Source organism: Oncorhynchus kisutch, linkage group LG9 (genome assembly GCF_002021735.2).
Source record: "Oncorhynchus kisutch isolate 150728-3 linkage group LG9, Okis_V2, whole genome shotgun sequence".
Classification (NCBI taxonomy): Eukaryota; Metazoa; Chordata; class Actinopteri; order Salmoniformes; family Salmonidae; genus Oncorhynchus; species Oncorhynchus kisutch.
Window position 1 is genome coordinate 11,606,016 of NC_034182.2, and position 13,230 is coordinate 11,619,245.

At 42.3% G+C, this 13,230-nt stretch overlaps 1 protein-coding gene across 1 annotated transcript in view; it reads left to right on the forward strand.

Annotated features, from left to right (window-relative positions):
* The window catches only part of cog5 (component of oligomeric golgi complex 5), an 89,864-nt gene that overhangs the window by 1,895 nt on the left and 74,739 nt on the right, over positions 1-13,230 (forward strand). The window contains exons 4-6 of the mRNA XM_020491075.2: positions 1,740-1,794; positions 2,027-2,096; positions 7,258-7,378. Coding sequence (XP_020346664.1) covers positions 1,740-1,794; positions 2,027-2,096; positions 7,258-7,378 — 246 coding nt within the window. The remainder of the gene's footprint in view (positions 1-1,739; positions 1,795-2,026; positions 2,097-7,257; positions 7,379-13,230) is intronic.

Consider the following 13,230-nt stretch of genomic DNA (forward strand, 5'->3'; position numbering starts at 1 on the left):
TGTGTTGGATTATTGTCCTGTTGAAAAACAAATGATAGTCCCACTAAGAGCAAACCAGATGGGATGGCGTATCGCCTCGGAATGCTGTGGTAGCCATGCTTGTTAAGTAATACCTTGAACTCTAAATAAATCACAGACAGTGTCACCAGCAAAACACCTCCAGCATGCTTCACGGTGGGAACCACACATGCGGAGATCATCCTTTCACCTACTCTGTGTTTCACAAAACCACAGCGGTTGGAACCAAAAATCTCAAATTTGGACATATCAGACCAGTGGACAGATTTCCATCAGTCTAATGTCCATTGCTCGTGCTTCTTGGCCCAAGCAAGTCTCTTCTTCTTAATGGTGTCCTTTAGTAGTCGTTTCTTTGCAGAAATTCAACCATGAAGGCCTGATTCACACAGTCTACTCTGAACAGTTGATGTTGAGATGTGTCTGTTACTTGAACTCTGTGAAGCATTTATTTGGGCTGCAATTTCTGAGGCTGGTAACTCTAATGAATGTATCCTCTGCAGCAGATGTAACTCTGGGTCTTCCTTTCCTGTGGCGGTCCTTGTGAGAGCCAGTTTCATCATAGCGCTTGATGGTTTTTGCAACTGCACTTGAAGAAACGTTCAAAGTTCCTGACATTTTCTGTATTGACTGACCTCCATGTCTTAAAGTAATGATGAACTGTCGTTTCTCTTTGCTTATTTGAGCTGTTCTTGCCATAATATGGACTTGGCCTTTTACCAAATAGGGCTATCTTCTGATTGTGGTCTATCCTTGTCACAAAACAACTGATTGGCTCAAATGCATTAAGAAGGAAAGAAATTTCACAAACAAACTTTTAATAAGGCACACCTGTTAATTGAAAGACATTCCAGGTGACTACCTCATGAAGCTGGTTGAGAGAATGCCAAGAGTGTGCAAAGCTTTCATCAATGCAATGGGTTGCTAATTTGAAGAATATAAAATATATTTTGCTTTGCTTAACACTTATTTGGTTAATACATGATTCCATATGTGTTATTTCATAGTTGTGATGTCTTCACTGTTGTTCTACAATGTAGAAAATAGTTAAAGTAAAGAGAACCCAAACTTTTGACTGGTACTGTATATAGATTTTTTACGTAAATGTAATTTAAAGTTTGTGGCATAATGTGTAGAATTGCAGTATTTAGCTTGAAAGCTGCAACAAAAAATCTCTGCCCCATGGCGGCCCTTTTAAATGCTCTTTCCCCTGGCACAAAACTAGATTAGTCTGGCTATGCACTGCAGACGTCACAGTTAAACTCAGTGTAGACCATTTTTTTTGTGTTCTGATGATGAGGGTGTTCCTGATCAATTTGCTATCACAAAAGGGTTCCCCAGCCCCAAAAGGTTTGAGAACCCCTATGCTGGAATATATGCTGTCATTGTAGTGCTGTTGACATTCCATAAGGGGCGCTGCTGTCACACGATTGTAAAAAATGTCAGCGAGTGTCTCAGTTTTGAAGTGATTGTGTTCTATTTGAAAGGAGAATAATGTTGTATTATTGTTAAAAAGAATAATGCTATTGCAACCTCTTTGCAATAAGGAATTGAGACCAAAAGCTCGAGAAGTTTCAAGTGTTTAATACCAAGGAGACAGTCAGCTGAGTGCATACATTTAGAAAGTTCACAAAGCATCTTATACTCTTTCATCATTACATAAAAGCCAATCATATACTTTTATGTCAATAAATTGAGTGAGATGTTTGTGTGTTGTTTCTCAGGGGTCCTGCAGATGATGCAGACCAGGATTGCTGCTCTGCAGGGTGCTGTGGACAGGTAGGTTAACAACTGATCTTGGACCAGATTAACATAACCCCAATCTCAACCATTATGGTGATGAAGCAACATCTTACCTAGTGGTTAGGTGCATTATCTACCTACTCCAAGCCTATAACATACCATAACACATCATCACAGGGAATGATCAAGGCAAAATATGTGTTCAGAGACCCTCAAAAATCAGACCTCTAATAACAGCACTCAACCTGCTATTTGTTTTCTCTCGTAGGATAAGGACAAAGATCGTTGACCCCTACAATAAGATTGTAGCCAGGACTGCCCAGCTCGCCAGATTGCAGGTATCCATCCATCTCCTTGTGTTTGAGAGGCATAATACTATCTGTTGTGTTGATGGGTTTTGTATTGTTGTATGGCTGTGGACTGAGGCTCAATAGCAGGGGGAAAGATTTCCTCTCTATTGTTATCAGCACTCTGGCATTATCTCTACTTCTGCACTGGACTTGATTTCCATGTTTCTGAGGTAGTGAAATGTATAGACAGTATTTGCTTGGGTTTTTATTGTCTCACTCCCCATTTTCAAGACCGGTACGTCAAGTTAGGTGCTGTACATATTGTCAAGGTCGCCTAATGCATCTTGGACAGTTTCCAGGATCCTCCTGTTTTAAATTGTAAAGATGACAATAACCCAGAGCCGTATAGAGATCTATATAGCTGTATATGGCTCTGGGGATGTCCTCTTCTAACCTGTCAATACAAATGTAGCTATAGCTGGTGTCAGTGTCTATCATGCTGTAATGATATGAGTGCCCTGTACTCAATGGTTTACAACAATGATACAACAATGATATGTTTTATGCAAGCATCGATCTACCCATTGACTTTTATTTAACCGTTAAATACCACAAATATTACAGTGGCTTGCGAAAGTATTCACCCCCTTTGGCATTTTTCCTATTTTGTTGCCTTGCAACCTGGAATTAAAATGGATTTTTGTGGGGTTTGTATCATTTGATTTCCACAACATGCTTACCACTTTGAAGATGCAACATATTTTTTATTGTGAAACAATCAAGAACTAAGACGAAAAAACAGAACTAAAACGTGCATAACTATTCACCCCCCCCAAGTCAATACTTTGTAGAGCCAACTTTGCAGCAATTACAGCTGCAAGTCTCTTGGGATATGTCTCTATAAGCTTGGCACATTTAGCCACTGGGATTTTTGCCCATTCTTCAAGGCAAACCTGCTCCAGCTCCTTCAAGTTGGATGGGTTCCACTGGTTTACAGCAATCTTTAAGTCACACCACAGATTCTCAATTCGATTGAGGTCTGTGCTTTGACTAGGCCATTCCAAGACATTTACATGTTTCCCCTTAAACCACTCGAGTGTTGCTTTAGCAGTATGCTTGGGTCATTGTCCTGCTGGAAGGTGAACCTCCATCCCAGTCTCAAATCTCTGGAAGACTGAAACAGGTTTCCCTCAAGAATTTCCCTGTATTTAGCACCATCCATCATTCCTTCAATTCTGACCAGTTTCCCAGTCCTTGCAGATGAAAAACACCCCCATAGCATGATGCTGCCACCACCATGCTTCATTCACTGTGGGAATGGTGTTCTCGGGGTCATGTGAGAGTGGTTGGGTTTGTTCCAGACGTAGCGTTTTCCTTCATGGCCAAAACAGCTACATTTTAGTCTCATCTGGTCAGATGCCTTCTTCCATATGTTTGGGGAGTCTCCCACATGCCTTTTGGCGAACACCAAACATGTTTGCTTATTTTTTTCTTTAAGCAATGGCTTTTTTCTGGCCACTCATCCGTAAAGCCCAGCTCTGTGGAGTGTACGGCTTAGTGGTTCTATGGACAGATACTCCAACCTCCACTGTGGAGCATTGCAGCTCCTCCAGGGTTATCTTTGGTCTCTTTGTTGCCTCATATATATATACATACACACACACACGCTTATACACATTCCCATTAAAAAAAATAAACTTTGAACATCCCACAGAGCAGCATTAAATCCATTCTAAAAAAAAATAAAGAATATGGCACCACAACAAACTTGCCAAGAGAGGGCCGCCCACCAAAACTCACAGACCAGGCATATATATATATATATATATATATATATATATATATATATATATATATATATATATATATATATATATATATATATATATATATATATATATATATATATACATACATACATACATACATACATACATACATAGTGGGGCAAAAAAGTATTTAGTCAGCCACCAATTGTGCAAGTTCTCCCACTTAAAAAGATCAGAGAGGCCTGTAATTTTCATCATAGGTACACTTCATCTATGACAGACAAAATGAGAAGAAAAAAATCCAGAAAATCACATTGTAGGATTTTTAATGAATTTATTTGCAAATTATGGTGGAAAATAAGTATTCGGTCAATAACAAAAGTTTATCTCAATACTTTGTTATATACCCTTTGTTGGCAATGACAGGGGTCAAATGTTTTCTGTAAGTCTTCACAAGGTTTTCACACACTGTTGCTGTTATTTAGGCCCATTCCTCCATGCAGGTCTCCTCTAGAGCAGTGATGTTTTGGGGCTGTTGCTGGGCAACACAGACTTTCAACTCCCTCCAAAGATTTTCTATGGGGTTGAGATCTGGAGACTGGCTAGGCCACTCCAGGACCTTGAAATGCTTCTTACGAAGTCACTCCTTCGTTGCCCAGGCGGTGTGTTTGGGATCATTGTCATGATGAAAGACCCTGCCACGTTTCATCAGCAATGCCCTTGCTGATGGAAGGAGGTTTTCACTCAAAATCTCACGATACATGGCCCCATTTATTCTTTCCTTTACACGGATCAGTCGTCCTGGTCCCTTTGCAGAAGAACAGCCCCAAAGCATGATGTTTCCACCCCCATGCTTCACAGTAGGTATGGTGTTCTTTGGATGCAACTCAGCATTCTTTGTCCTCCAAACACGACGAGTTGAGTTTTTACTAAAAAGTTATATTTTGGTTTCATCTGACCATATGACATTCTCCCAATCTTCTTCTGGATCATCCAAATGCTCTCTAGCAAACTTCAGACGAGCCTAGACATGTACTGGCTTAAGCAGGGGGACACGTCTGGCACTGCAGGATTTGAGTCCCTGGCGGCGTAGTGTGTTACTGATGGTAGGCTTTGTTACTTTGGTCCCAGCTCTCTGCAGGTCATTCACTAGGTCCCCCCGTATGGTTCTGGGATTTTTGCTCACCGTTCTTGTGATCATTTTGACCCCACGGGGTGAGAACTTGCGTGGAGCCCCAGATTGAGGGAGAGTATCAGTGGTCTTGTATGTCTTCCATTTCCTAATAATTGCTCCCACAGTTGATTTCTTCAAACCAAGCTGCTTACCTATTGCAGATTGTCTTCCCAGCCTGGTGCAGGTCTACAATTTTGTTTCTGGTGTCCTTTGACAGCTCTTTGGTCTTGGCCATAGTGGAGTTTGGAGTGTGACTGTTTGAGGTTGTGGACAGGTGTCTTTTATACTAATAACAAGTTCAAACAGGTGTCATTAATACAGGTAATGAGTGGAGGACAGAGGAGCCTCTTAAAGAATAAGTTACAGGTCTGTGAGAGCCAGAAATCTTGCTTGTTTGTCGGTGACCAAATACTTATTTTCCACCATAATTTGCAAATAAATTCATAAAAAATCCTACAATGTGATTTTCTGGATTTTTTTTCTTCTCATTTTGTCTGTCATAGTTGATGTGTACCTGTGATAAATTACAAGCCTCTCTCATCTTTTTAAGTGGGAGAACTTGCACAATTGGTGGCTGACTAAATACTTTTTTGCCCCACTGTATATATACATATATATATTGTTGGATTTTATTCCAGATCTTTAGGGGCTTCGTAGCGAAGGGGGTGAATACTTTTGCAAGGCACTGTATATGACAGCTTTTACTCTTGTTGCACATGCCTGCCATTTTGGAATCACTCGCCACCACTTTGGAGAAAGGTATATTTATATAGATGATTTATAGAACTGTGCTTATGGAGGCTGAGCGATCTTCAAACCAGGAATCATAGCTGTTATGTCAAATCCATCTGTTTTTCTTGGTAAATCCTCCACTATTTAATACATAAAGGCCATGTTAAAGGTTTACAACGTTATCTCAACCTTTCAAACAGCATTACTTTGATCCTGTTCTCAGATAGCATCTGCAATCTTAACCTGTGACATCACTGTTGTGGTTTTTAATCCACCTCGCTATCAGTGGCCACCCGTTTAGAAGAAATCAGTAAAAAGCAATCAGGTGATTTAAAATAAGACCTGTTCTTGTGATCAACCTGACCCAGTCCTGTCCGAGGCTGGGTAACCGCGGCCTGATAGAGAGCGAAATAGAGACTCTCTGCGTTTACAGGCTCTGTCAACTTACGCACACTGCCCACACACTGCAGCTCCGTTGTCTGTGGAGTCGAGGGGAAGGCTTATTAAATATTGATGGAATATGGCTTCAGTCAGAAAGGTTACTGTGATTCTAACTGGCTCTTTCCTCTAACATGGCTCTGTCTCTGTGTTCGCTCTGTCTGTCTTCTGATGCTCTGTCTGTCTCAGCTTTGTCGTGTGTGTGTGTGTGTGTGTGTGTGTGTGGAGTGTTATTGTTGTTATCTACACCTCAGACATTCATCCTGCAGAGAAGATACTAGTAGCAGGCAGGCATGCCAGGCTGGTAGGATCTTAACACGGCCTGGTTTGTGAAAGGAGAGGGTGCTGTGATTTCTGAATAGAATAGTTGCAATGTTTTATATTATTTTATACAGACAGACAGACAGACAGTGGTGCTGTGGGACCAATATCTGTGCCTCCTCTTTTTTCACTTTTCACTCCCAGGGACTGTCATGTCCTTGGTGTTAGGGTGTTTGTGCGTATATTCTGTCCGTCTCTGTGGGACTGGGGTGAGGTGGGTCTGAAGGAGACCGGTAATGATCAGACTATAAATCCAGGGGCAATAGGAGAGTGCTTTGTTTATCTTTTAGTCTAGTGTTCGCTCACAAAATGGAAGCTTCTCGGCCACCCACAGATAAAGCAATCAGTCTGACACACAGACACTTGGGACGGACACACAGACACACAGAGGCTGAAGGGACAGACCCCCAGCTCTCTAGCTGCATCCAACACACTACTAAGCCCAAACACACTGCTGACCTCTGTGTCCTTCAGCCCCAGACACAGCTCCACAATGCTGCTAGACATACTGTTATTATTACCACTATTGATATGCCCATGGTCGGCGTTATTGTTACAATATAGGCTACAATAGGAAAATAAATACTTGGAAATGTCGACAGTGATTTGATTCAAGATTATTTACAATAAGTGATCTTCAATCAATTATGACAAAAAAAGAGGGTCGTTCCATATTAGTTTTGACGTTCACTCACATCTTCTCATAGAGATTCAGAAAGACTGGTTCAGATGGGGTTATATTTTGTTTGGTTATATATTTTCCTATTTTTCCCAGGTGGCGTGTGATCTGCTGCGAAGGATCATCAGGATCCTGTACCTGTCCAAGCGTCTGCAGGGCCAGCTCCAGGGGGGAAGCAGGGAGATCACCAAGGCTGCCCAGAGCCTCAACGAACTGGGTGAGTGACCACTGCCTGTTCACCTTTGATACACTACACTGTACTACTGACAAGGCTGCTCAAAGCCTCAACGAACTGGGTACTGTAGCACTGACATGGTTAACTCACCTCACTTGGGCCTACTGGAAACAGAGTGTAGATCAGAGATAGGCAACGCTGGTCCTGGAGCGCCGCAGGCACTTCATGTTTTTGATTTAGCTGACCTGGAAGGCCAGGTGTGTTGAATTTAGGCAATCATTGAACTGATCAGTTCGCTCAGTTGATCAGGTGTAGTTGGAACAAAATCCTCCAGTACATGCGGCACTCCAGGAACAGGGTTGCCTACCCCTGGTGTAGATGGTGATGAGATCCCCAAGGCTGCCCAGATCAGCCTCAACAAACTGGGTGAGTGACCCTGCTCATTCACTATAATTCTACTGACACTAAGGTGAAACTCCCCTCATTTAGGCCTACTGTAGAAGGTGTAAGTGGTGTTGAGATCACTCAGAGCCTCAAAGAGCTGTGTGAGTGACTTATAGAAGAAAAGGGAGGATAGGAAGCACTGCAAGGACACACTAGTTAGTAGATGTTTGTTCTGTAGGTGGAAAGTGCTTTTTGGGCAATCAAAAAATGAGTGCTCTTCATATAATTAAAATGCCTTTATCTTGATATTTTTGGAAAGATTTTGTTCTATTGAACATGTTTTCTAATAAAGGCATTTTAATTATATGAATAGTGCCTGGGTCGTCCTTGTTTTTTGAGAACTGTCTGATTTGACTCGGACACTGCTTACATCTCACTATAGCCTCTGCTAACACGCTAGGTTGGTAAATGCTGGCGTACTCTTCACTGATTGGTGTAGTCACTTGAAGGTCACTGTATGTAAGGTCACTCAGGTTGGATTTGGCTTCAATCAAACCAATGATTGGCAGACAGAGTTCAAATAAAATTTGCTTGATTATCTAAAGAAACAGCACTTTTTAACTACTAATAATGGAATCAAATTGTATTAGTCACATGCGCCGAATACAACAGGTGTAGACGTTACAGTGAAATGCTTACTTACGAGCCCCTAACCAACAATGCAGTTAAAAAATGTTATAAAAAAATTATGGATAAGAAATTAAAGTAACAAGTAATTAAAGAGCAGCAGTAAAATAACAATAGCGACACTATATACAGGGGGGGTACCGGTACACTGGTTAGTTGAGGTAATATGTACATGTGGGTAGAGTTATTAAAGTGACTGCATAGATGATAACAACAGAGAGTAGCAGTGGTGTAAAAGGTGGGGGAGGCAATGCAAATAGTCTGGGTAGCCATTTGATTAGGTGTTCAGAAGTCTTATGGCTTGGGGGTAGAAGCTGTTCAGAAGCTTCTTGGACCTAGACTTGGCGCTCTGGTACCTCTTGCCTTGCGATAGCAGAGAGAACAGTCTATGACTAGGGTGGCTGGAGTCTTTGACAATTTTTAGGGCCTTCCTCTGACACTGCCTTGTATAGAGGTCCTGGATGGCAGGGAGCTTGGCCCCAGTGATGTACTGGGCCACCTTTTTATTGGGTTTAGGGTTAGTGTTTCCGCATGGCCATATCTCCATGTTACAGCGCTCGTTCACAGAAGACAGGCCGCCACCTGTGCTAATTAGCTGTCTAGCATAATCTTAATTTGTGTAAGCTAACTGGGGAGGAATTGTAGTTCGTCAGTGTATGGATCTGTGCAAAACTGCAACAGGAAGTGTATCTTTTATTATTTGAAAGGTTATTTCTCGCTGACATGAAAGATAAGGGGCGTATTAGCATGCGTTTCAGGAAAACGTTGCGAAAGCGATCATTATTCAAGTTTCTAAACGTTAAAACACATGGTCAGAATTGTAGTTTACATGGAGCCAAATGTGGACAAATGTAATGGCTGAAAACCTTACATACGGAGAAGAAGGGTTTTCGAGAGCTTAGGGTTGATGTTGTTGTGCTCAATATTCTACATTTAGCTAGTGAGCTATAAAGTCATTCAGGGATGCAATTTACCATTCAATGTATGGATAAGGGATTGTGTATAGTAGGAAAACCAGGCCATTGTATAGTCTATGTATAGATTGCTATTGAATGGTATGCAATGAACCACAAAATAAGATCTTGTTTTTTAATGTTGAGCAGTGTGATGATCTCTGACCGTCTCCCAAATGGCACCCTATTCCCTATAGCACACCACATTTGACCAGCTCCCTATGGGCCCTTGTCAAAAGTTGTGCACTACATAGGGAATAGGGTGCCATTTGGAATGTAACCTCCGTTATCATTCCTCACAGACTGTACCAAACGCAAGCCAAGTAGGCTAACAGAGAACAATGATGCATTCGGTCCCTGTTTTCTGCACTCTGTGCTGGTGACTGAACGCTGAATCTAGTACTCTGTCTGCCAAGTGCAGAGCAAAGTACGATGCAAATGTATTTATATGCTGTGGTTGGAGGGACTTTTAACATTAACAGTAGTCTTCATTATACTGCAGTACCCTGACAGGGGTTCCAGTGAATTTCTCAGAAAGAGTCTCATTGCATTTTGCATTTAACCAATGCAGGGAAAGAGAGGTGGTAGAGAAAATCAATGTCCTCTTCAGAAATCACTTTGTACATATTTATTAGTTCTACTCCTGTTTCTCCATGCATGTGAATCATGTGGCTTTTATAAGAGCTAGTACACACACACACACACACACACACACTAGGGCTGTGACGGTCAGGATCTCATGTGACTCAGTTGATAGAGAATGAAACGCCAGGGTTGTGAGTTTGATTACGACGGGGAACCAATATGAGTGAAAAAAGTATGAACTTATGTGCTCACAACTGTAAGTCACTCTGGATAAGAGTGTCTACTAAATGACAGCAACAACATTGTGAGTGTACCCTTAGGAGCGAAGCAGGAAGCAAAAGCAAGGAGTCTAACCATCAATATGTGCTGTGATTTATTTATTTTTTGACACACAAAATATACATTCCATTGAATGAACCACATCAGTTAACATAATTTTCATTAGCATTCTACATTACCGTGGAAATGATTGCATCACAATAACAGGCAGCCATTGCGAGTGTAGCCACGAGTATACCGGTCAAATTTATTTTTACGGTTATGACAGTTTTTTTTTTGATGGTCTTCATCTATAACCCTCACTTATACGGTAATTGTGCCAGCCCTCACACACGCACACACTCGCTCGCGCACACACACACACACACACACACACACACACACACACACACACACACACACACACACACACACACACACACACAGCAAAGAACCACTGACTCCAGGGGCTCAGAGTAAGATATATGGCTTTTACACACACACACACATTGGAGTCATGTTGTCAAATGTCTCTCTCACAGTACAATACACAGTTCTCTCTATCACACTAAATAAGATTAGTTTGATTGTTGACTCAGTTGTGACTTCTGGTCCCGCAGAGCTGATTTGAGTGTGTTCATTGTTGAGTTCACTTCATGTGGGGTTTCACATGATCATGTTGGTGGGAATTTCCCAACTCCGCCAATACCAGAAATTGTTATTGTGGAGAGTTTCAGGACCAATCCTGTCCAATCTGGTTACAACTATACAATTGTTTTTAAGGGTGAGAGGTGGCGGTAGGCTAACTTTAGGCCTACCTGTTGAACTAGACAATTATCTACTGTAGGTACAATGAGACTGGCAAAACACAACAAATGGCCACCTCGGCTCGAACTGCCGCCTGAATGGAACACGAAAGCTGATTGAGTCACTGTTCTCTCGTTGGCATCATGCTGTCTCTCCTCCTCTCAACCTCCTCCTCCTCCCTCTTTCTTGACTCTCAAGACACCTCCCTGGTTGTTTTCCCTGTTTTTAGCAAGCTTTTCAACGGAGCCAGAAATCAATCTCCAGCCAGTAATTTTCCGCACCGGCCGTTCAGTCTTCAATCCACTCTCAGCCCCCTTTCTTCAACTGCCAGGACATTATAATAGGCCTGAATTACAGGCTTGATACTGCTGCTGGCCTAATACAATCACACAGCACAGCCAGCCTAATGTGATTTGGAGTGCTTTCTTCTGTCAGCCTAAAGCATTGGGCAGGGATGAGAACACTGAACAGGTAGGAGGGAGGAGAGGGAGAGACTGAATAGGAGGAGAGGGAGAGGGGATCAGATGGGGGATGGATGGTGGAGAAAGAACGAGTGAGTAAACAAGGGATGGATGGCTGCAGAAGGGGGGTGACTGGGGGGAGAGCCACCTGCCGAATGTAATAAAGTGATTGAAGTGGATGCGGTGGCGGGATGGAGGGGACACAGAGAGAGCAGCCTGCTGTTGTTGAGGAGGGAATCAAAAGCCACATCCCTATTCCCTTTATTTGCACTGATGTTTGCACTGATGTTGGACTGCGCGTATCGTAGCCGTCTGTTGTAGGATTGGCTTTGGCTTGGATCAAATTTACTACAACTTTCAATATCTGCTACTTATAATAGAAAACAAACTATACTGAACAAAAAAGTAAATGCAACATGCCACCATTTCAAAGATTTGGGTTACAGATCCTATAAGGAAGGAAATCAATAAATGAATTAGCGCCAATTCTATGGATTTCACGACTGGGAATACAGATATTCATCTGAACAGATGAAGTAGGGGTGTGGATCAGACAACCAGTCAGTATCTGGTGTGACCACCATTTGCCTCATGCAGTATGACACATCTCCTTCGCTTCGAGTTGATCAGGCTGTTGATTGTGGCCTGTGGAATGTTGTCCTAATCTTCTTCAATGGCTGTGCGAAGTTGCTGGATATTGGCAGGAACTGGACACTCTGTCGTACATGTCGATCCAGAGCATCCCAAACATGCTCAATGGGTGACATGTCTGGTGAGTATGCAGGCCATGGAAGAACTGGGTCATTTTCAGCTTCCAGGAATTGTGTACAGATCCTTGCGACATTTGGCCGTGCATTATCATGCTGAAGCATTAAGTGATGGTGGCAGATGAATGGACCTCAAGGTTTCTGTCAAGGTATCTCTGTGCATTCAAATTGTCATCGATAAAATGCAGTTGTGTTTGTTTTCCGTAGCTTATGCCTGCCCATACCATAACCCCACCGCCACCATGGGGCACTCTGTTCACAACTTTGACATCAGCAAACTGCTGGACCACACAACGTTATACATGTGGTCTGCGGTTGTGAGGCCGGTTGGACGTACTGCCAAATTCTAAAAACGAAGTTTGAGGTTGCTTATGGTAGAGAAATTAAATAGAGCAACAGCTCTGGTGGACATTCCTACTGTCAGCATGCCTATTGCACACTCCCTCAAAACTTAAGACATCTATGGCATTGTGTTGTGTGACAAAACGGACTATTTTAGAGTGGCCTTTTATTGTCCCCAGCACAAGGTGCACATGTGTAGTGATCATGCTGTATAGTCAGCTTCTTGATATGCCACACCAGTCAGGTGGATGGATTATCTTGGCAAAGGAGACATGCTCACCAACAGGGATGTAAACAAATGTGAGCACAAAATTTGAGAGAGAAGCTTTTTGTGCGTATGGAACATTTCAGGGATCTTTTATTTCAGCTCATGAAACATGGGACCAACACTTCACATGTTGTGTTTTATATGTTTGTTCATTGTATTTTCAGTGTGACTGCATATGATGTCATCGAGCAATAATTTGGTGGTACTGCATTGTCTCATTTGACTCCATATCTTTGGCAAATTTTAATCCAGTCGTGTCTATGTCGTCTTCCTCTCATATCTCGGCTTTATTGGTTTCCGCTGCCTTGGGACCACAGCCCTGGCTGTCAGTCAGAGCGGATGAAGTGTCAGTCACTGTGGTAACCGTCAGTCACAGCAGCCA